At 37.8% G+C, this 24166-nt stretch overlaps 1 protein-coding gene across 2 annotated transcripts in view; it reads left to right on the forward strand.

Annotated features, from left to right (window-relative positions):
- The window catches only part of DIAPH3 (diaphanous related formin 3), a 588341-nt gene that overhangs the window by 67221 nt on the left and 496954 nt on the right, over positions 1–24166 (forward strand). For both annotated transcript variants that reach the window (XM_003412593.4, XM_064270057.1), the window contains one exon: positions 17309–17485. In XM_003412593.4, coding sequence (XP_003412641.1) covers positions 17309–17485 — 177 coding nt within the window. The remainder of the gene's footprint in view (positions 1–17308; positions 17486–24166) is intronic.

Below are 24166 nucleotides of genomic sequence, written 5' to 3' on the forward strand. Positions count from 1 at the left end.
GTAGGCACCATCATGGAATGTTACATGGCTTGGTCAAGGTACCACACTGAGCAGCTGGCTGGGTAGGATTCAGAAGTCAAACACGGGAGCCATGTTTTTAATCAGCAAGTTGTTTGTTTAGAAATAAAGCTAATTAAAAAGCCAAGATATGTTAGCAGCTAGACATTTTTTTTTCCTCCTTTTAAATATAGTACAAGATTAATTGAAAATTGTTAGATAAGCAATATATACATTTTTTCTGGATCTCTGGTATGCATTCAAATAGAATTGATTCTATAATTAGAATGGATTTATGTTCGCTAAGTAATTCTGGATTGCATGAAAATTTCTACTCCCTTCTGAGTTTTAAGGAAGTAAGTTTATGACCATATATAGTTTTTCATACTTTTGAAATTATGAGATGACTAATAATTGTAGTATCTTTCTCTCCTTTTAAGTTAAAAAAAAAATGCAATCACTACTCTATTGATATATAAAATGTTATAATAGTGAAAATCCCAAACGCTGAGTTTTCACTATTACAATATTATAGCTAAAAGTTCAGATAGAGTTTTGTTAGAACCTATTTTTTGTTTAATTAATTTTGTTTAAACTGTCATTACTGATTATCAGTGTGATTATTCAGTATGAGATAATACGCAGTAGGGTACTCATTTAACACCCCCTGAAGATAAGTGATAATAATTAATAAAATTTAGTATACCCCAGATACATCCAAAGCCATGTTAATTAAGTGTACCACCTCCAAATGGCATTATGATAGAATTCTCTCAGTCTTCTTTGTGTTTAGTACTTCCACAGAGGGGAATTGTTTACCTCACGTGCCTGGGTTGTATTCCTAGCCCAACTTTACAATAAGAACTTCATATAAAATTAACAGTGGCTACTGTGGTGGCATAGAGGTTAAGAGCTACGGCTGCTAACCCAAAGGTCGGCGGTTCAAATCTACCAGGTGCTCCTTGGAAATGGTGTGGGGAAGTTCGACTCTGTCCTATAAGTGTCGCTGTGAGTTGGAATTGACTCCATGGCAATGGGTTTTTTTTTTTTTTTTTACTACCCACGTACACACGTTGTCCCCCACGTGTCTGTCAGTTTGTCATACTGTGCAGGCTTGTGTGTTGCTGTGATGCTGGAAGCTATGCCACCGGTATTCAGATACCAGCAGGGTCACCCATGGAGGATGGGTTTCAGCTGAGCTTCCAGAATAAGACTAGGAAGAAGGACCCAGCAGTCTACCTCTGAAAAGCATTAGCCAGTGAAAACGTTATGAATAGCAGCTGGACATTGTCTGATATAGTGCTGGAAGATGAGCCCCCCCAGGTTGGAAGGCACTCAAAAGATGACTGGGGAAGAGCTGCCTCCTCAAAGTAGAGCTGACCTTAATGATGTGGATGGAGTTAAGCTTTTGGGACCTTCATCTGCTGATGTGGCACGACTCAAAATGAGAAGAAACAGCTTCAAACATCCATTAATAATCGGAACCTGGAATGTATAAAGTATGAATCTAGGAAAATTGGAAATTGTCAAAAATGAAATGGAATGCGTAAATATCCTAGGCATTAGTAAGCTGAAATGGACTAGTATTGGCCATTTTGAATCGGACAATCATACGGTCTACTATGCTGGGAATGACAACTTGAAGAGGAATGGTGTTGCATTCATCGTCAAAAAGAACGTTTCAAGGTCTATCCTGAAGTACAACGCTGTCAGTGATAGGATAATATCCATACGCCTACAAGGAAGACCAGTTAATATGACTATTATTCAAATTTACACACGAACCACTAGGGCCAAAGATGAAGAAATAGAAGATTTTTATCAGCTGCTGCAGTCTGAAATTGATCGAACATGCAATCAAGATTCATTGATAATTACTGGCAATTGGAATGCAAAAGTTGGAAACAAAGGAGAAGGATCAGTAGTTAGAAAATATGGCCTTGATGAGAGAAACAATGCTGGAGATCGAATGATAGAATTTTGCAGGACCAAAGACTTCTTCATTGCAAATACCTTCTTTCACCAACATAAGCGGCGACTATACACATGGACCTCATCAGAGGGAACACACAGAAATCAAGTTGACTACATCTGTGGAAAGAGACGGTGGAAAAGCTCAATATCATCAGTCAGAACAAGGCCAGGGGCAGACTGTGGAACAGATCATCAATTGCTCATATGCAAGTTCAAGCTGAAACCGAAGAAAATCAGAGCAAGTCCATGAGAGCTAAATATATCCCACCTGAATTTAGAGACCACCTGAAGAATGGATTTGATGCATCGAACACTAGTGACCAAAGACCAGATGAGTTGTGGAATGACATCAAGACAATCATCCATGAAGAAAGCAAGAGGTCACTGAAAAGACAGGAAAGAAAGAAAAGACCAAGATGGATGTCAGAGGAGACTCTGAAACTTGCTCTTGAGCATCGAGCAGCAAAAGCAAAAGGAAGAATTGATGAAGTGAAAGAACTGAACAGAAGATTTCAAAAGGGCTCTCGAGAAGACAAAGTAAAGTATTATAATGACATGTACAAGGAGCTGGAGATGGAAAACCAAAAGGGAAGAACACACTCGGCATTTCTCAAGCTGAAAGAACTGAAGAAAAAATTCAAGCCTCGAGTTGCAATAGTGAAGGATTCCATGGGGAAAATATTAAACGACGCAGGAAGCATCAAGAGAAGATGGAAGGAATACACAGAGTCATTCTACCAAAAAGAATTAGCCAATATTCAGCCATTTCAAGAGGTGGCATATGATCGGGAACCGATGGTACTGAAGGAAGTCCAAGCTGCTCTGAAGGCACTGGCGAAAAACAAGGCTCCAGGAATTGGTGGAATATCAATTGAGATGTTGGAACAAACAGATGCACTGGTGGAGGTGCTCACTCGTCTATGCCAAGAAATATGGAAGACAGTTTCCTGGCCAACTGACTGGAAGAGATCCATATTTATGCCTATTCCCAGGAAAGGTGATCCAACTGAATGTGGAAATTATAGAACAATATCATTAATATCACACGCAAGCAAAATTTTGCTGAAGATCATTCAAAAGCGGCTGCAGCAGTATATCAACAGGGAACTGCCAGAAATTCAGGCTGGTTTCAGAAGAGGACATGGAACCAGGGATATCGTTGCTGATGTCAGATGGATCCTGGCTGAAAACAGAGAACACCAGAAGGATGTTTACCTGTGTTTTATTGACTATGCAAAGGCATTCGACTGTGTGGATCATAAGGAACTATGGATAACACTGCTAAGAATGGGAATTCCAGAACACTTAATTGTGCTCATGAGGAGCCTTTACACAGATCAAGAGGCAGTTCAGACGGAACAAGGGGATACTGATTGGTTTAAAGTCAGGAAAGGTGTGCATCAGGGTTGTATTCTTTCTCCATACCTATTTAATCTGTATCCTGAACAAATAATCCGAGAAGCTGGAGTATATGAAGAAGAACGGGGCATCAGGATTGGAGGAAGTCTCATTAACAACCTACGTTATGCAGATGACACAACCTTGCTTGCTGAAAGTGAAGAGGACTTGAAGCACTTACTGATGAAGATCAAAGAACACAGCCTTCAGTATGGATTACACCTCAACATAAAGAAGACAAAAATCCTCACAACTGGAGCAATGAGCAACATCATGATAAACGGAGAAAAGATTGAAGTTGTCAAGGAGTTCATTTTACTTGGCTCCACAATCAACAGCTGTGGAAGAAGCAGTCAAGAAATTAAAAGACACATTGCATTGGGCAAATCTGCTGCAAAGGACCTCTTCAAAGTGTTGAAGAGTAAAGATGTCACCCTGAAGACTAAGGTGCGCCTGACCCAAGCCATGGTGTTTTCAATCACATCATATGCATGTGAAAGCTGGACAATGAATAAGGAAGACCAAAGAAGAGTTGACACCTTTGAATTGTGGCATAGGCGAAAAATATTGAATAGACCGTGGACTGCCAAAAGAACGAAGCAATCTGTCTTGGAAGAAGTGAGGCCAGAATGCTCCTTAGAGGCAAAGACGGCGAGACTGCGTCTTACATACCTTGGACATGTTGTCAGGAGGGATCAGTCCCTGCGGGAGGACATCATGCTTGGCAGAGTACAGGGTCAGCAGAAAAGAGGAAGACGGTCAACGAGGTGGATTTGAACAGTGGCTTCAACAAGGAGCTGAAACATTACAGCGATTGTAAGGATGGTGCCGTGCCGGGCAGCGTTTTGTTCTGTCGTGTGCAGGGTTGGTATGAGTCGGAATCGACTCGACGGCACCTGACAACAACAACAACAACAACACATAGATTGCAAAACATACATAAACTGCCCACAGCCAAATCAGCAAATACAAAATAACAAGCAACTTAAGAGTCAGGATGTGTTTTTGTGTACAAAAGCATACTGCTTTTATGTTCTGTGCTTTGCTTGAATTAAATCGTGTATGCAATTCCATGAAAGATCAATTAGGAGCGATTTTTCCATTTATGCAGGGAGTCATCGTAGCATTCGATTAAAAAAGGAAAGTTCTTTAGAACACTTAAAATGACTTGATATTAGAGTTTCCTTTGCACCTAGGTTTGTAATCATGTCCAGATTATGTGGAATGTAACTGTAGTGCTTCACAGAGCATCATGCGCTTGGGAATGCTGAGGTAGTCACCAAATTCAATTTACTGTACTAGTGTATGAGGAAGGATTTTTTCCTCCCTTATGACTCTTGCCTTGCTTTGTCTTTCATCCTTTCTAGAGTCGGAATCGACTCAATGGCACTGGGTTTTTTTTTTTTTTAATCAAGGAAAACAAAAGCATTATATGGAAATTATGAAACACTGATCCTTTTGTATGTCATATTAGTCTTCAGACCTTTGTAAATTTTTAAGAGCTGGATGTGGGATATGCTGATTTTTCATATCTTGCCTTTAGCAGGTATGATGGTGGTAATGTGCAGATTGGTTTTTCCTCTTGGGTGGAACCCAATCTTTTCCCAGAGTTTAGGTGCTAGGCATAGGGGAGAGGTGTGCTAACTCTCAGTCTATTTTATTGTTTTTTAGTATTTTTACAAATTATGATACTGTATATTGATTCAAATGCGCTTCTACTTCTAAAAATGTAATGTTTTTTTTTTTGCCCCCCTTTATGCTATTCTAAATACTATGATTTTTTTATGTATAATAATGCTTTGGAGCTTGTCATTAGTTGTTCAGACATGCAGTTTCCTCATTATAATGATTAAACAAATGCGCTCAGCCTGATGTTTCTTTTCAAACTCTGAACACAATGCCTGGGAAGAGGCTTAATAAATATTCGTGATTGTTTTAATTAATTTTAGAGGTTCATATTTTAAAACTTTTGGCTTTTTTGGTCAAAACTACAATTTTTTTGGTATTTTTCTATCACCTATAGAACCATTTTTTTTTATAGAACCATTAGTTTATGCATTTACAAATTAGCCTGTAAAATGCTTAAGCTTAGTATTCCCATTTATTGACATGTTTACATTTATAATATTGATGTTGCATTAATGATGTTTTGCTTAATTTCACTATAAGTTTAGCATATTAATTAAGTTACCTGCTTTTTATTTTTTGTAAAGAGGAGTTAGGATAGTTTCTACTATCAGTAATTGATATTACTTGTACGTAAGTGATGGCAATGAAGTAGTGAGTCAAGGTACAGTAACCAGTCCTAGTTCTCTTTTTTTAATTTTATCTATTTTCTTGTTGTTGAGAATATACACAGCAAAACATACACCAATTAAACAGTTTCTACATGTAGCATTAGTGACACTGTTTACATTCTTTCAAGTTGTACAACCATTCTCACCTTCCTTTTCTGAGTTGTTCTTACCCCATTAACATAAATTCAGTGCCCCCTAAGGTTCCTATCTAATCTTTCCAGTTGGCTGTTGTCATTTTGATTCCATATCGATAGTCCTTAAAAGAGTGTAATGCTCAAGGCAGACTGTTTTTTTACTAGTTAAGCTAAACTATTGTTTGGTTTTAAGAAGACATCAGGGAATATTTTTAGTTTAAGGTTTAAAGGTTATCTCAGAGCAATAGTTTCAGGAATTTATCGAAACTTCATGGCTCCAGGAAGTCTAGATTCCATGAGAATTTGAAATTCTGTTCTGTATTTCCCCCCTTTTGATTAGGATTCTTGTATAGAATCTCTGATAAAAATGTTCAGTAGTGGTAGCTGGGCACTATTCAATTCCGGTCTCATGACAAAGGAGGCAGTTGTTTATGGAGGCAAGTAGCCACACATTCCATATCCTCTTCCTGTTCCTGACTCTCCTTCTTCCTCTGTTGCTTCAGGCTAGTAGAGACCAATTGTTCTGCCTTGGATGGTCGCTTGCAAAATTTTAAGACCTCAGGCACTACGCAACGAACTAGGAAATAGGAGCGCTAAACATGTAATTAGACCAATTAACTGGGATGTTCCACGAATACATGATCCCAAGCCTCCAAACCAGGAACCAAATATCATGATGTTTTTGGTTGTATATAAGCAGACTTAACAGTTACTCTTTTTTTCTCTTTGTTGTAAATATGTCTATCACACAACTTTTGCCATTTCAACTTGTTACAGGTGTACAATTTATTGACAGCAGTTGCAGTAATCAGCTGTGTGACCCTATAATCAATGTACTATTTCCATCACCGTTAACCTCCACTTTCCTTCTCCCTCCCACTCCCGGTAACCACTACCATATTTTTAGGCAAATAACACACGCCTTCTATGTTTGTTTGCCAACCAGGCTCTCCCCCGTGATGAATTTTTGTAACTGATCAGGGTAGTAGTTGCTGAAGATTCGGGTGGCTGTGGCTGTTTCTTCAAATAAGACAACAATGAAGTTTGCCACATTGATTGACTCTTTCATGAAATATTTCTCTGTAGCATTTGATGCTGTTTGATAGCTCTGTACCCACAGTAGAACTTCTTTGAAAACTGGGGTCAGTCCTCTCAAACCCTGCCGCTGCTTCCTCAAACGAATTTATGTAATATTCTAAATCCTTGGCTGTCATTTTAACAATGTTCACAGCATCTTCACCAGTAGTAGATTTCATCTCAAATAACTACCTTCTTTGCTCTTTCGTAAGAAGCCACTCCTCCTCCATTAAAGTTTTATCATGAGATGGCAGCAATTCAATCACATCTTCAGGCTCCACTTCTAATTTTAGTTCTCTTGCTGTTTCCATCACATCTGCACTTACTTTCTCCATTGAAGTCTTAAACCCCGTCAAAATCATCCATGAGGGTTGGAATTGACTTCTTCCAAATTCCTGTTAATGTTATTTTGATCTCCTCCCACGGATATTCTTTTTCTTAAAATTTTTACTGTGCTTTAAGTGCAAGTTTACAAATCAAGTCAATCTCTCATACAAAAGCTTATATACACCTTGCTATATACTCCTAGTTGCTCTCCCTCTAATGAGACAGCACACTCCTTCCCTTCACTCTATTTTTGTGTCCATTCGGCCAGCTTCTGACTCCCCCTGTCCCCTCATCTCTTCTCCATGCAGGAGTTGCCCATATAGTCTCATGAATCTACTTGATCCAAGAAGCTCACTCTTCACCAGTGTCATTTTCCTTTCCATCGTCCAGTCCAATCCCTGTCTGAAGAGTTGGGTTTTGGAATTGTTCCTGTCTTGGGCTCACAGAAGGTCTAGGAACCATGACCTCCGGGATCCTTCTAGTCTGAGTCAGACCATTAAGTATGGTCTTTTTATGAGAATTTGAGGTCTGTATCCCACTGTTCTCCTGCTCCTTCAGGGGTTCTCTGTTGTGTTCCCTGTCGTGGCTGTCATCGGTTGTAGCCAGGCACCATCTAGTTCTTCTGGCCTCAGACTGATGTAGTCTCTAATTTATGTGACCCTTTCTGTTTTTTGGGCTCATAATTACCTTGTGTCTTTGGTGTTCTTCATTCTCCTTTGATCCATGTTGGTTTAGACCAATTGATGCATCTTAGATGGCCACTTGCTGGCATTTAAGACCCCAGACACCACTCTCCAAAATGGGATGCAGAATCTTAATAGATTATGCCAGTTGCCCTAGATGTCCCCTGAAACCATGGTCCCCAAACCCCTGCCTCTGCTACGCTGGCCTTCAAAGCATTCGGTTTACTCGGGAAACTGCTTTGCTTTTGGTTTAGTCCAGTTGTACTGACCTCTCCTGTATTGTGTTATCTTTCCTTTCACCTAAGTTAGTTCTTGTCTACTATCTAATTAGTGAAAGCCCCCTCTCTCCTTCCCTCCCCTCTCTCGTAATCACCAAAGAATATTTTCTTCTCTGTTTAAACTATTTTTCGAGTTCTTATAATAGTGGTCTCATACAATATTTGTCCGTTTTCAACTGACGAATTTCACTCAGCATAATGCCTTCCAGATTCCTCTATGTTATGAAATGTTTCACAGATTCATCGTGGTTCTTTATTGATGCATAGTATTCCATTGTGTGAATATACCATAATTTATTTATCCATTCATCCGTGTTGGGAAACTTGGTTGCTTCCATCTTTTTGCTGTTGCAAACAGTGTTGCAGTGAACATTGGTGTGCATATATCTGTTCGTGTAAAGGCTCTTATTTCTTTAGGATGTATTGCAAGGAGTAGGATTGCAGGATCATATGGTAGTTCTATTTCTAGTTTTATAAGGCAGTGCCAAATCGATATCCAAAGTGGTTGTACCATTTTACATTCCCATCAGTAGTGTAGAAGTGTTCCAGTCTCTCCACAACATCTCCAACATTTATTATTTTGTGTTTTTTGGATTAATGCCAGCCTCGTTGGAGTGAGATGGAATCTTATTGTAATTTTGATTTGTATTTCTATAATGGCTAATGATCGTGAGCATTTCCTCATGTATCTGTTAACTACCTCAATGTCTTCTTTAATGAAGTGCCTGTTCATATCCTTTGCCCATTTTTAATTGGGTTATTTGTCTTTTTGTTGTTGAGTTTTTGCAGTATCATGTAGATTTTAGAGATCAGACGCTGATCAGAAACATCATAGCTAAAAACTTTTTCCCAATCTGTAGGTAATCTTTTTACTCTTTTGGGGAAGTCTTTGGATGAACATAGGTGTTTGACTTTCAGGAGCTCCCAGTTATCTAATTTCTCTTCTGGTATTTGTACATTTGTAGTAACGTTTTGTATACTCTTTCTGCCATGTATTAGGGCTGCTAGTGTTGTCCGTGTTTTTTCTTCCATGATCTTTATCGTTTTAGATTTTATATGTAGGTCTTTGATCCATTTTGAGTTGGTTTTTGTGCCTGGTGTGAAGTATGGGTTTTGTTTCATTTTTTAGCAGATGGATATCCAGTTATGCCAGCACCATTTGTTAAAGAGACTTGTCTTTTCCCCATTTAACAGACTTTGGGCCTTTGTCAAATGTCAGCTGCTCATGTGTGGATGGATTTATGTCTGGATTCTCAATTCTATTCCATTGGTCTATGTGTCTGTTGGACCAGTACCAGGCTGTTTTGACTACTGTGGTGGTATAATATGTTCTATGATCAGGTAGAGTAAGGCCTCCCACTTTGTTCTTCTTTTTCAGTAATGCTTTATTTACCCAGGGCCTCTTTCCATTTCAGATAAAATTGGTGATTTGTTTCTCTATCTCATTAAAAAATGTCACTGGCATTTGGATTGGGATTGCATTGTATCTATCGATCTCTTTGGGCGGAATAGACATTTTCGCAATGTTGAGTCTTCCTATCCACGAGCAACGTATGTTTTTCCACTTATGTAGGTCTCTTTTGGTTTCTTGTAGTAATATCTTATAGTTTCCTTTGTATAGGTCTTTTATGTCTCTGGTTAGATTTATTCCCAAGTATTTTATCTTCTTAGGGGCTATTGTAAATGGTATTGATTTGGGGATTTCCACTTCGATGCTTTCTTTGTTGTTGTGGAGGAATCCAGCTGGTTTTTGTATGTTTATTTTGTGTCTTGATACTCTGCTAAGCTCTTCTATTAGTTTCGGTAGTTTTCTTGAGGATTCTTTAGAGTTTTCCGTGTATAAGATCACGTCATCTGCAAACAGAGATAGTTTTATTTCTTCTTTGCCAATTTGGATGCCCTTTATTTCTTAATCTATCCTAATACCTCTGGCTAGGACCTCCAGCACAATGTTGAAAAAGAGTGATGATAAAAGGCATCCTTGTCTGGTTCCTGTTCTCATGGGGAATGCTTTCAGTCTCTCTCCATTTAGGGTGATGTTGGCTGTTGGCTTTGTATAAATGCCCTTTATAATGTTTGGGAATTTTCTTTCTATTCCTATTTTGCTGAGAGTTTTTTTAATCATGAATGGGTGTTGGACTTTGTTAAATGCCTTTTCTGCATTAATTGATAAGGTCATGTGGTTCTTGTCTTTTGTTTATGTGATGGAGTACATTGATTGTTTTTCTAATGTTGAACCATCCCTGTATACCTGGTATGAATCCCATTTGGTCATGGTGAATTATTTTTTTGATATGTTTTTGAATTCTATAGGCTAGAATTTTTTTGAGGATTTTTGCTTCTAAGTTATGAGGGATATTGGTTTGTAATTTTTATTTTTTGTGGAGTGTTTACCTGGTTGTAGTATCAGGGTTATGGTGGCTTCATAGAATGAGCTTGGGGTTATTCCGTCCTTTTCTATGCTCGGAGATGCGTAGAAAGTTTGGTAGAATTCTCCAGTGAAGCTGTCAGGGCCAGGGCTTTTCTTTGGTGGGAGTTTTTAAATTACTTTTTCAATCCCTTCTTTTGTTATGGGTTTATGCAGTTGTTCTGCCTCTGGGTGTGTTAGTTTAGTTAGGTAGTGTGTTTCTAGAAATTTGTCCATTTTCCTCTAGGTTTTCAAATTTGTTAGAGTAAGTACAACTTTTCATAGTACTCTGTTATGATTCTTTTAATTTCAGTTGGGTCCATTGTGATATCGCCCATCTCATTTCTTATTCGGGTTATCTACTTCGTCTTCTGTTTTTGCTTTTCATTCTGGCCAATGATTTATCAATTTTGTTAATCTTTTCAAAGAACCAGCTTTCAATTGTTTTTCTGTTTTCCATTTCGTTTAATTGTGCTCTGTTTTTTTATTATTTGCTTTCTTCTGGTGCCCGAAGATTTCTTTTGTTGCTCACTGTCTATGTGTTCAAGTTGTAGGGATAATTCTTTGATTTTTGGCCCTTTCTTCTTTTTGTATGTGTGTGTTTATTGATATAAATTGACCTCTGAGCACTGCTTTCGCTGTGTCCCAAAGGTTCTGATAGGAAGTGTTTTCATTCTCATTGGATTCTATGAATTTCTTTATTCCATCCTTAATATCTTCTGTAACCCAGTCTTTTTTGAGCAAGATATTGTTCAGTTCCAAGTATTTGATTTCTTTTCCCTGCTTTTTCTGTTATTAATTTCTACTTTTATGGCCTTATGGTCTCAGAAGATGGTGTGTAATATTTCGATGTTTTGGATTCTGCAGAGGCTTTCTTTATGACCTAATATGTGGTTTATTCTGGAGAATGTTCCACGTGTGTTAGAAAAGAAAGTATACTTGGATGCTGTTGTGTTGAGTGTTCTGTATATGTCTGTTAGGTCAAGTTGGTTATTGTGACCTTTAGCTCTTCTGTGTCTTTATTGACCTTCTTTCTGGATGTTCTGTTACTCACTGAAAGTGGTGTGTTGAAGTTTCCTACTATTATTGTGGAGCTATCTATCTCACTTTTCAATGGTGTTAAAGTTTTTTTTTTTTTTTATACGTTTCTCGAAGCCCTGTCGTTGAGTGCATAAATATTTAATATAGTAATATCCTCCTGGTATATTGCCCCGTAATCATTATATAGTGTCCTTCCTTATCCTTTGTGGTAGATTTAAGTTTGCAGTCTGTTTTGTCAGAAATTAGTATACCCACACCTACTCTTTTTTGATTGTTGTTTGCTTGATATATTTTTTTCCATCCTTTGAGTTTTAGTTTGTTTGTGTCTTTAAGTCTAAGGTGTGTCACTTGTAGGCAGCATATAGATGTATCATTTTTTTTTTTTTTATCTATTCTGCCATTCTCTGCATCTTTATTGGTGCATTTAGTCTGTTTACATTCAGCAGGATTATAGATAGGTATGAGTTTAGTGCTGTCATTTTGATGTCTTTTTGTGTGCTGTTGACAGTTTCATTTTTCCACTTTTTTTTGTGCTGAGTAGTTTTTCTTTATAAATTGTGTTCTTTTTCATTTTAGTTGATTTCGCTGAGCCTTCATATTTTCTTGTTTTTTATTTTGATGTGTAGGGTTGTTAGTCTTCTTTGTGGTTACCTTAATATTTACCTTTATTTTTTTTAACTTTAAACCTAACTTGCATCTCCCTATATCACCTTGATTTCCTCTCCATATAGAAACACTGGTGGCATAGTGGTTAAGTGCTATGGCTGCTAACCAAAGGGTCGGCAGTTTGAATCTGCCAGGCGCTCCTTGGAAACTCTGTGGGGCAGTTCTACTCTGTCCGATAGAGTTGCTATGAGTCGGAATTGACTCGATGGCACTCGGTTTGGGATGGAAGATCTATGACTACTTTATTTAGTCTCTCTTTATTGATTTAATGTTGTCATCTTTTACATAATGACATCACCGATTCCCTTTTTTGAGCATTTTTTTTTAAGTTGATTTATTTTTGTAATTTTCCTATCTGGGTTGATATCTGCTTTCTCTCTTCTGTGTTCTAGTGTTAGTTTGATATCTGATATTATTGATTTTCTAGCCAGAGAATTCCCTTTAGTATTTCTTGTAGTTTTAGTTTGGTTTTTGCCAATTCCCTAAGCTTCTTTTTGTCTGGAAATGTCTTAATTTCACCTTCATATTTGAGAGATATTTTTGCTGGATATATTATACTTGGCTAGCCATTTTTTTTTCTTCAGTGCTTTATATATGTCATTCCATTGCCTTGTTGCCTGCATGGTTTCTGCTGAGTAGTTGGAACTTATTCCTATTGATTCTCTTTTGTAGGTGACTTTGTTTATCCCTGGCCACTCTTAAAATTTTCTCTTCATCTTTGGTTTTGGCACGTTTGATTATATTTATTGGTGATTTTCTTTTGGGAAAAAGAAACCTTGAGTGGGGTTCAATGAGCATCTTGGATAGATATCCCTTCATCTTTCACGATGTCAGGGAAGTTTTCTGCCAACAAATCTTCAACAATCCTCTCTGTATTTTCTGTTATCCCTCCCTGTTCTGGTATTCCAATCACTGGCAAGTTATTCTTCTTGATAGAGTCCCACGCGATTCATAGGGTTTCTTTATTTTTTCAAATTCTTTTATCTGATTTTTCTTTGAACATATTGTTGCCAAGTGTTTTATCTTCAATCTCACTACCTTCCAGTTCCTCATTCTGCTCTTCTGACTTTGTATTGAGTTGTCTAATTCTGTAATTTTATTGTTAATCTTCTGAACTTCTGATTGCTGTATTTCTATGGATCCGTGCATGTTATTAAATTTTTCATTATGTTCTTTAATAGTCTTTTCAGTTTCTTCAACTGCTTTATCTTTGTGTTCGTTAGCTTGTTCTGCATGTTGACTGATCTCATTCGTGATGTCGTTCCTGATGTCTTGAAGAGTTCTGAATATTAGTCTTTTGTATTCTACATCTTGTAATCCCAGTAATACATCTTTATCCGGGAGAGTCCTTGATTCTTTGTTTTGGGGGTTTGTTGCAGCAATCGTGGTGTGCTTCTTTTTGTGATTTGATATCGACTGTTGCCTCTGACCCATTATTTTATTTTCTGTTTCCTCACTATGTCCTAGTTTCTTGCTTTGTTCTGATATACTCAAATAGGCTACTAGAGTGAGCTAACTTGGTTATTGGAATCTTTGAAGCACTAATGTCCTGTTACCAGATGGCTAGAGCTGTTACCAGGTATATGAGGCTAGGAGTCCATTCAGTATTCTTGTATAGATTCAGCTCAGGTGTCCTGATAGTTGGTCACCTTGTGTTTGGTGTAGGTTCTCACCTACTATCTTAGAGGAGCAGTGGTGATTGGTGTATGCATGAGTTTCTGGTAGTAGCAGGGGGTCATACTCTGAGGAAGGCAGGGGGCTGACAACCTTCCCCTGAGTGTTTGTGAGGAAGGCACATCCCTGTTCTCTTGAGCGCTCTGGTTGGTGGGCTCTGCAGCTATACCATAGGCACCCAATGCTTTTACTTGTAAGGACTGGTAGGCACCACTTGGAGCCTTTTTGCAGGTGACTAGGTGGCATAGATGGAGCCTCCAGTTCTCCGGCCCCTGCTGTAGGTAGGTGAATGATATCGAACATCCATAACCTGCCTCTCTACCACACAGTTGAAACAATTACAGTCAGGCCTCAAATAGATTTGCCCTTGCGGTGTAACAGCCAGATCCCTTCTGGTGTAGTGGAGCCACCTGGATCCATGCAGGGGTAAAAGACAAAGTCTGTGGATGACTTGTGCCTGGACTGGAGCCACTTCTGCTCTGAGTTTCCAGTTTAGGGGAGTTGGCAGACTATTTTTCACTTGTTTGTTAATTTGTTCCATCTCCAAGGCCAGGAGAATGGCTCAGGGAGTGCAGCAGGTCCTAACTCAGGCCCAGGGAAATCAACTCTTAATGAAGCCTGCTGGGACAGAGGGAGGAGGGATTCAAATAGATAGGAGATAGCTCTTTCAAAAGGAGGAGCTATCAGATCTGCTTTTGGTAAGTTAGACAAAATCACTTATCTTATGCCAAGAGCGCTGTTTTATTTCAGACTCCAGAGGCGTGTGTATCCTGTGTGATCTGCTGGCTGGGTCTCCACTGCATCCTGCACTTGCCTTCTTTTGGTGAATCTTCCTCATCTTAAGTACCACAGCCAGCCCCGCTGCAGATACGCCAGAGGGCCAGGGGTGCGCCACTTTGCTTGCCCTCTTTTGCTGAAGTGGATGTGTCCCCGAAAACTACCATCAGTCCTGCAGAAGTTGCGCCAAGGAATCGGGGATGCTGCCGCTGCCTCTGCAACTTCTTGCTGCTTCTTCATCGTCTCTCCCTCTCCTGTCACTCAGTCCGATTTCTTAACTTTGCTTTTGATGCTCAGAGTTCCTAGCTTGTCATACATATAATCGATTCAGTTGTTTTTTTGGGTCTTTGTTGTAAGAGGAAGCACCGGAAGTGTCTGACTACTCTGCCATCTTGGCCCTGCCTCCCTGTTTATTTCTATCGGGTCAGTTTTAATATCCTCACTTTGATTTATTTTGGTTGTTTGTATCTTTTCTTTGTCAGTTTAGCTAAAGGTTTGTCAATTTTGTTGATCTTTTCAAAGAACCAACTTCTGGTTTTATTGATTTTTTTCTGTTGTTTTTCTGTTTTTGATTTTCTTTTTAATTTGTGCTCTAGTCTTTTGGTATTTCCTTTCTTCTGGTAGGTTTAGGCTTAGTTTGCTGTTCTCTTTCTAGTTCTTGGAGTTGTCAAGTTAGACTGTTAATTTGAGTTCTTCTCTTCTCATGTAGGCGTTTATTACTGTACATTTCCCTCTGACCACTGCCTTTGCTGCACCCCATAAGTTTTGGAATGTTGTACTTTCATTTTCATTTGACTCTAAGAATTTGTGATTTCTCTCTTTGTATTGTTAACTTAATAATGTGCTGTTTAATTTCCATATATTTGTGTATTTTCCAGTTTTTTTTTCTGTTAATGATCTTAGCTTTACTCCATTGTGATCAGAGAAAATACTTTTTGTGATTTCAGTTTTCTTAAATTTATCAAGAGTTGCTTTATGACCTAACACGTAGTCTATACTGTAGAATGATCCATGTGCCCTAGAGTAGTATTTGTATTGTGTTGTTTTTGGGTGGAGTGTTCTGTTAAGTGTAGTTGGTTCAGAGTCATTCAGATCCTCTGTTTCCTTGTTGATCTTCTGTCTCAATGTTCTGTTCAGTATTCAGAGTGGTATTTTGAAGTCCTCAGCTATTATTGTTTCTCCCTTCAATTCTATCAGCGTTTGATTTATGTATTTAGGTGCTGTGATGTTGGGCGTATATGTATTTACGGTTGTTAAATTTTCTTGATTAATTGACCCTTTTATCACTATTTAAAGTCCATCTTTATCTCTTCTGACAGATATTGTCTTAAAGTCTACTTTGTCTGATATTAGGATTACCACCCCAGCTGTCTTTTGAGTTATAATTTGCGTAGAATATTTTTTTCCATTCTTTATGCTCAATGTGTCTGTTTCTTTGGGTTTAAGGAGTGTTTCCTGTAAATATCATGTAGTTGGATCATGTTTTTTTAATCCATTCTGCCACTCTGTATCAGAGTATAACTATGTTCCTTGTGGTTTTCAATGGCTCATGTTTTGGAAGTAGATTACCAGGCCTGTCTTCTATGTTGCCTCCAAATGGACTCGAACCTCTAATTTTTGGGGTGGGAGCTGAGTGTGTTAACTGTTTGCGGTTTCCAGGGACTGCCTTTTCTTTACCCTTCTCTAACTTGCTCTTCTCTCCCTTTTTGCCAAAGACTAGCCTGCCACTTCCTAGTATTTAGTTTAGAGAGGTTTCTTTGTGTCCTCACCTTTCTAATGGGTTAAAAACAACATCAGCTTTGATTTGGTAGGTTTTCTGGCTTGCTTTGGTTTTTTTTTTTTTGGTTGTTAGGATGAGAGCAGTGGTGTCTTGTCACTACTTTTAAAATCTTACTGGAATCTGTCTTATTCTTATGACTTTAATATTCATATCACGTGAAATGAACCATGTGTGAGCATGTACATTGTATGTTTCCAAGGTATTGCCTTTTTAGTGAATTTTAAAAAATAAGTTATTTTATTTTTTGTTGTTGTTGAGAATATATGCAGCAAAACATAAACCAATTCAACCATTTCTACATGTACAACTCAGTGACATTGATTATTCTTTAAATTGTGCAACCATTCTTATCCTCCTTTTTTGAGTTGTTCCTCCCCCATTAACATAAACTCAATGCCCCCTAAGTTTTCTGTCTGATCTTTCAAGTTGCTCTTGTCAGTTTGACACCATATAGGTAGATCTTAGAAGAGCTCAGTGCCCAAGGTAGACATTCTTTACTAGTTAAGCTAAACTATCATTTGGTTTTCAGCAGACTTCAGGGGGTACTGTTGGTTTAAGTTTTTCATAGTGACTTTAAACACTTTTTTCTTTTTTTTAGACAGGGTGGTTACTAGAAAACTTTTCACTTCCTTTTAGTTTTATTGTTATTTTTGAATCTAAAAAATTTCAGTGCTGAATGTTTCTCAGTGGGATCATATTGATAATGTAATTGACTCTCAAGTTTTTTTCCATTTGATGAATTACATAAATAATATTGGTGAAGGAAATACTTGTATGTTTGCTATTTTATCTTTGTAGTTGGACAAATTTGCCAGTATACGAATTCCAGGGAGCAAGAAAGAGAGACCACCACTATCTAACCTGAAGACTGCATTTGCAAGTAATGATTGCTCTTCAGCATTTTCAGAGATGATGGAAAACAACCCCAAACCACTTTCAGAAAATGAAGTCTTAGAACTTTTTGAAAAGATGATGGTAAGAATTTTAATTCTTTATATAAAAAATGTCTTTGGAGGGTCACATCTTAGCTTCTGCTTGTGTTAGTAGAACACGAACTGTATTTGGAGCTCATGTTACCTAGAGTGATTTTTTTATGTCATTTAATATAGCACTTTTAGGCCTTTAGGATTACAAAGATAAAAATCCAAAGAAAAATGGCACACCAGTTTTTAGTTGCATGCAGAATATTTAAAAACATAAACATTTTAAAGCAACTTATGGTAGATTTTTGTCTCAAATGGATTGTGTAAGTGATCTGTCTGGGTTCTGTTGCATTTTACAGTGAGGGTCACATTGTTGTGCTGTTGATGTTAAGTGAGCAATTTTTTTACCTTACTTGTTTTATTTTATTCTTAATTCTCCAGATAATCAGGCTCTTTCTATTCTTCCAACAATTATATCTGTGTAGACTTGGACATATTCTTTTTGGGACTGTACCTTTTCTGGTAGAGACATACAGTGTTGTTTGGGACCTTCTTGGTTTCAAACTGGCAATTCTTCAACTGACTCAGCACTTGCCTTTTGATCTGGCTGGACTAATTTGACCAATAACCTGAATACATATGTTAAGTATATTCAAATCATTACAACGAAACTAATGCTAATTTAATCAAAATAAATTTATTTACATATGTAGTTTCTATACTCGTTACTTATCTCCTAGTATTCATAGCAAGGTTTGAAAAATTAAACAAGTAAGAATTGCCAGAAGGTAGTATTTAATGATTTTTTTTATAACTTCAGAGTAGGAAGAAATTGCCTTAATTTTTTAAGATACCGAATTAGCTTCAGGGAAAGTGAGAATAGAAACCATATTTTAGAAGTCTAGGAAAGTTTTATGGAGAGAGTGAACTAGAGCCAGGATTTACAGGAGGATAGGATTTGGATAAATGGAGAGTGGGCATTCTTTTGAGGTAGGGGAAACAGCAGTGAGCAAAGGCAAAGAGCTAGGGTACAGATAACTCATGGAAAGACCAATAGGAGGTTGGAAAAATGAGATTGGAATGACAATTTGGTACAGATTATGAAAGGCTTTTATATGTCATTCTGAGCTGTTATGTGTTATTTCAGAGTTGTGATTTATTTTATATGTATCTTCTTTCATGTATTAGTTTTGAATAACTGTATCAGCATTCTGGTTCCCAGGGAAATTATTTCAAGCAACTATTTGGTGGCTTGTGTATTGCTGTGATGCTGGAAGTTGTGCTACCAGTATTTCCAATACTAACAGAGTCATCCATGGTGGACAGGTTTCAGTGGAACTTCCAGGCTGAGACAGAACAGGAAGAAGAGCCCAATGGTCTACTTCTTAAAAAATTGGCCCATGAAAACCTAATGAAATAGCAGCAGAACATTGTCTGATATAGTGCCAGCAGATGAGTCCCTCAGGTAGGAAGGCACTCAAAATACAACTGGAAAAGAGCTGCCTCCTCAAAGTAGAGTCGACCTTAATGACATGGATGGAATAAAGCTTTCTGAACCTACATTTGCTGATGTGACAAGGCTCAAAATGAGAAGGAAGAGCTGCAAACATCCATTAATGATCGGAATATGAAATGTATGAAGTATGAAGCTAGGAAAATTGGAAGTCATCAAAAATGAAATGGGATGCGTAAACATTGATATCCTAGTTGTTAGGGAACTGAAATGGACTGGTATTGGCCATTTTGAATGGGACAGCCATATGGTCTTCTATGCTGGGAATGACAATTTTTTTGTCATAAAGAACATTTCAAGATCCGTTCTGAAGTACAGTGTTGTCAGTGAGAGGATAATATCCGTACACCCACAAAGAAGACCAGTTAATACAGCTATTCTTCAAATTTACATACCAATTACTAATGCCAAAGATGAAGAAATTGAAGATTTTTACCAATTTCTGCAGTCTGAAATTGATCAAACATGCAATCAAGACATATTGGTAATTACTGGTAATTGGAATATGCAAGTTGGAAACAAAGAAGAAGGATTGGTAGTTGGAAAATGTGGCCCTGGTGATAGAAACAAAGCTGGGGATTACATGATAGAATTTTGCAAGACAATGAATTATTTGTTGCAAATAGTTTTTTCAACAACACAAATGGTAACTACACCTGTGGACTTCTCCAGATGGAATACACAGGAATCAAATTGACTGCATCTTTGTAAAGAGGTGATGGAGAAGCTCAATATCATCAGTCAGAGCAAAGCCAGGGGCAGACTGTAGTAAAGACTATCACTCACTCATATGCAAGTTGAAGCTGAAGCCGAAGAAAATTAAAACAAGTCTACGAGAGCCAAAATATGACCTTGACTATATCTCACCTGAATTTAGAGGCCATGTCAAGAATAGATTTGGTACACTGAATACTATTGACCAAAGACCAGGCGAGTTGTGGATGACATCAAGGACGTATGTGAAGAGAGAAAAATGTCATTAAAAAGACAGAAAATTAAAAAGACCAAAATGGGTGTCAGAAGAAACTCTGAAACTTGCTCTTGAACATAGAATAGCTAAAGCAAATGGAAAAAATGATGAAATAGAAGAGCTGAGCAGGTGATTTCAAAGGGCAGCTTGAGGAAGCCCCTCAATGAGATTTAACTGAGACAGTGGCTGCAACAATGAACTCAGACATGACAATGATTGTGAGAACGGCACAGGACTGGGCAGTGCTTTGTCTTGTATATAGGGTCATTGTTAGTTGGAACCGACTCCATGACACCTAACAACTGTAAGAATTTAGTTTATAGCTTAAGGTACGCTTGACATTTGAAAAGAATAAGCCGGTGTCTTCATTGTTCGCCTGAGATTGATGATGTATTTGCCATTAGATAGATAGATAGGTAGATAGAGGGAGATAGGTAGACAGATAGACAGACAGAAAGAAAGCTGCCATGGAGTCATTCCGACTCATGGTGGTCTTATGTACAACAGAATGAGATGTTACCTGACTCAGCATCATCTTCGTGGTAGCTAAGAAATTTGAGTCCATCATTATGACTGTTGTACCAATCCATCTCACCAAGGGTTGCCCTCACTCTTGGTTCTCTATTTCAGCAAACGTGGTTTCCTTCTGTAGCAACTGATTTGCCTTGATTATGTGTTCAAAATAAATGAGTCAGATAGTGTTCTCTGAAAGTTTTATGTACAGTGATATATAAGGTTTTCATTGGCTAATTTTTGGAAGTAGACCACTGGGCCTTTCTTCCTAGTCTGTCTTATTCTGGAAACCCCACTGAAATCTCTTCACTACTTGATGTCATTGCTGGTATTTAAAATATGGGTGGCATAGCTTCCAGCATCATAGCAACTTGCAAGCCATCACAGTCGGACAAGCTGTGACAGATGGGTGCTGAGTAATTACCATTACAGTGCCTTTTTTTCTGTTCATCAACAAGTATTTCTGCCCAGCTGTACACATGGAGCTTTGATCTCGGAGAGAAAGAATGTCTAGTTTGGATCTTCATGGAGTTTTTCATCAGTGTCAGTGATTACTAACTTTCCATTACTGAGCATGCCCTTTATTATTATTTATTTGTATGAACCCTAGTCTTAGGAAAATATTAGCTATTATGTCAACTCTTGTTGAAGTGCTTAATTTTGTTTTTTAGTTAACCACACATGGATTACTCCTTATGAACTCTTTATCACCATGAGTTGATATAATTTCTGCCAAGAACAAAGAAAACTTAGCTTTATTTTGGTCAGCCTTTGCATCTGTTGTTGAGGTCTGTATGAAGGTAGCTGTCTTTCAGTATTATCCCAGGACTCAAAAGAGTAAAGTGCCCCTCATATCAGTATCCTGTATGAGACCACTCACCTCAATTTGTGTGACTCTTATTTTGCTTTACTTGTGACTACCAGTTGCCTTGTTAAAATATTGGGGGGAGACCAACATAATTACTGGTGCCACCTAAGCAAATAGCACATGAAGTTAAAACATTTATGTGGGCCACATTTAATTATCTGGAGCTGTTCAAAGTGGAAAACCAAAAACCCAAGCCCATTGCCGTTGATTTGATTGACTCATTAGGACCCTATAGGACAGAGTAAAACTGTCCCATAGGGTTTCCAAGGAGTGGCTGGTGGATTCCAACTGCTAACCTTTTGGTTAGCAGCCAAACTCTTGACCACTGAGCCACCAGGGCTCCGTGAAAAGTACAAAACCAAAAAAAAAAAAAAAAAAAACCAATACCGTCAAGTCGATTCCAACTCATAGTGAACCTATGGGACAGAGTAGAAGTGCCGCATAGGGTTTCCAGGTAGTGGCTGGTGGATTCAAACTGCTGACCTTTTGGTTGGCAGCCAAATGCCTAACCACAGTGAAACCAGGGCTCCGTGAAAAGGACATCTACCTAGAAATACTGAATATGATTTATGGTGTTCTGTTCTGAACAAGATCCCTTTAGAAGTATTGTTTTTTTTAAGTCTTAGCCAGGAGAAGGGTAAGACTATCAATTTGAGTGATATAAACAGGGCAGGTACATACTGACATTTTTGAGGCATTTACAGGATGCATATTTAATGACTGGACCAGATCACTTCTTAAACCTTAATCAGCTCTCCCTGTTGGCAGCAGATCTCTTGCAGTCAAACCCTCACATTACTCAGCAGAAGTAAAATGAAATTGTTTTCTTAGGACTGCCTAACTTGGTAGGGAATGAGTTAGTAAAAAATAAGACCTTTTTCTAAAATAATGAGCGGTGTGTTTTCTTCTCTTTGATTCCTTGACTGTATCACAATTTTTTGTAGGGAAAACCTGCCGATGGTTCTGAAGCTCAAAGGTCTTTGAAGCTGAGAAGGGTCTTTTTCCTTCTTTAAACATGCGTTAGTGGTATTTCTCTGGTTTTTCAGAGTACCATATCTTCGTAAAATTTAAAGCTGTTTCTTTGTGGAGGATGCTAGCTTTAAATTGGGTTTGATTTTTGGCTCGTTTTATTCATAAAAATTCTATTGAGAAAGCAACGTTCAGTAATAAATCAGCCATTTTAACCTTTTGGCATTTGCACTTAAGTTTAATACCATTTACCATTTGCATCTAGGTTCTTTGATTTGGCATTCTGTAATTTTTAAAATTATTATTCCTATTTACCATTATCAAAGTTATTTAAATAATTTTTACATGAAGTAAAAGGTTTGCTAGGAAGAATACCTGTTTTTCACCTGCAACACTTTTTTTTTTAACACAGTCTTTTGAAAGACTATATGCTGAGTTGCTTAGTTAATGAGTTCCAAATATAGTGTAGTGCTTCGGCGTTGGTACTCATTTTACTTTTACTTAGCAAATTGATTTTTTTTTTCTGGTTAATAGTCTTGTTGATATGTGCTTTCTTAAAGTAGTGGTGAATTTCCAGTTATACTTTTTAAGGGCTTTTTCTCTAATTTATGTTTTGGTGAAAGCAGAATATTTAGCTGAAAGCCCATCTGGATCTTAAACATGTGAATTAGTTGCGTGAACATCCTTGCATATGCAACTTGGATTTCTGGAAGTCAGTTTTAGTAGTTTCGCTTGAACTCATCATAGCTATAAGTAACCGTTTTTTTTGAATGAGGTGAACATAGTAAGATACAAGATGTGTCTTCAAACCAGCCCTCTCAGTTTATTCTTTCCTACCTTTGGATAAAATCCCTATCAGGTCCCATAGCTTTCTGGTTGCTTTCAAGTAATAAAAACATTAGCTTAATGTAAAAACTTAATTTCCATCCATAGAAATGTTCTTACTTTCTCTAGTTCAAGCCTGCCTCACTTGGATTCTCCCTGTATTTTAGGGAGATGGTTCACCTCCTTTTTTCCCTACCTCGCTTTTCTGTTCTTCCTTCCTCACTATATAGGCCAGAAGTCCAGGCTGGCTTGACTAGTTTACTCCTCTAACACACAAAGATTACACAAAGAGCAATCAAAGAGAAATGGAAAGTGGCATTTTATTAATTATAACTGGTTATTAGACTTAGAATTTCAAATGAAAGAACTCTGGTTAACAGCTCTGGCCCATGTGGTACATTCCTTCCTCCTCAGAGAATTAGACCTAACTAGTTTCAGACCAAAGCAGACATCGAGGTCTTAGATATTCTGCATTCCCTTCTACCTTCGTTCCCCACCAAGTTCTCCTCCCCATATGCTTAAAACAATAGTAGATGAGATGAGGAAGTATGTAAAATCTACCTATAGTGATAAAGAGGTTATAGAGTCTTGAGAGTTTCCAAAGCGGTGATTTCAAATAGGGGTTATATACTCCAAACTGTATCTGAAGATTTTTCTAGAGACTTGTGATCCTGGAAAATGCATGTAGTTTTCATGCATTTGATTGGTCTAAAAACTTATCATGGTGGTTCCTCTTCTCCCACTTTATAAAAGAAAGGCATCCTTTTTATTTATTTGTTTATTTATTTTGGCTGTCTGCCCACTAAATTAAACCTCTGCAGTCAGGTTTATTATAGTCAGGTAGTGACATTGAGTTATCGTCCCAAACAAATGTCCGTTGAATTGTGACTTCTTACCCTTTAAGATTTCTAAGAATTCAGTTCTGTTCACTTTAAAAAAAGACAACAAAACAAAACAAAACCAGTTGCCACTGAGTCAGTTCCTACTCATGGTGACCCAGTGCATTGCAGAGTAAATCTGTACTCCAAAGGGTTTTCAAGGCTGTGAACTTTCAGAAGCATATAACCAGGCATTT

The sequence above is a fragment of the Loxodonta africana genome, chromosome 17, assembly GCF_030014295.1.
Source record: "Loxodonta africana isolate mLoxAfr1 chromosome 17, mLoxAfr1.hap2, whole genome shotgun sequence".
NCBI lineage: Eukaryota > Metazoa > Chordata > Mammalia > Proboscidea > Elephantidae > Loxodonta > Loxodonta africana.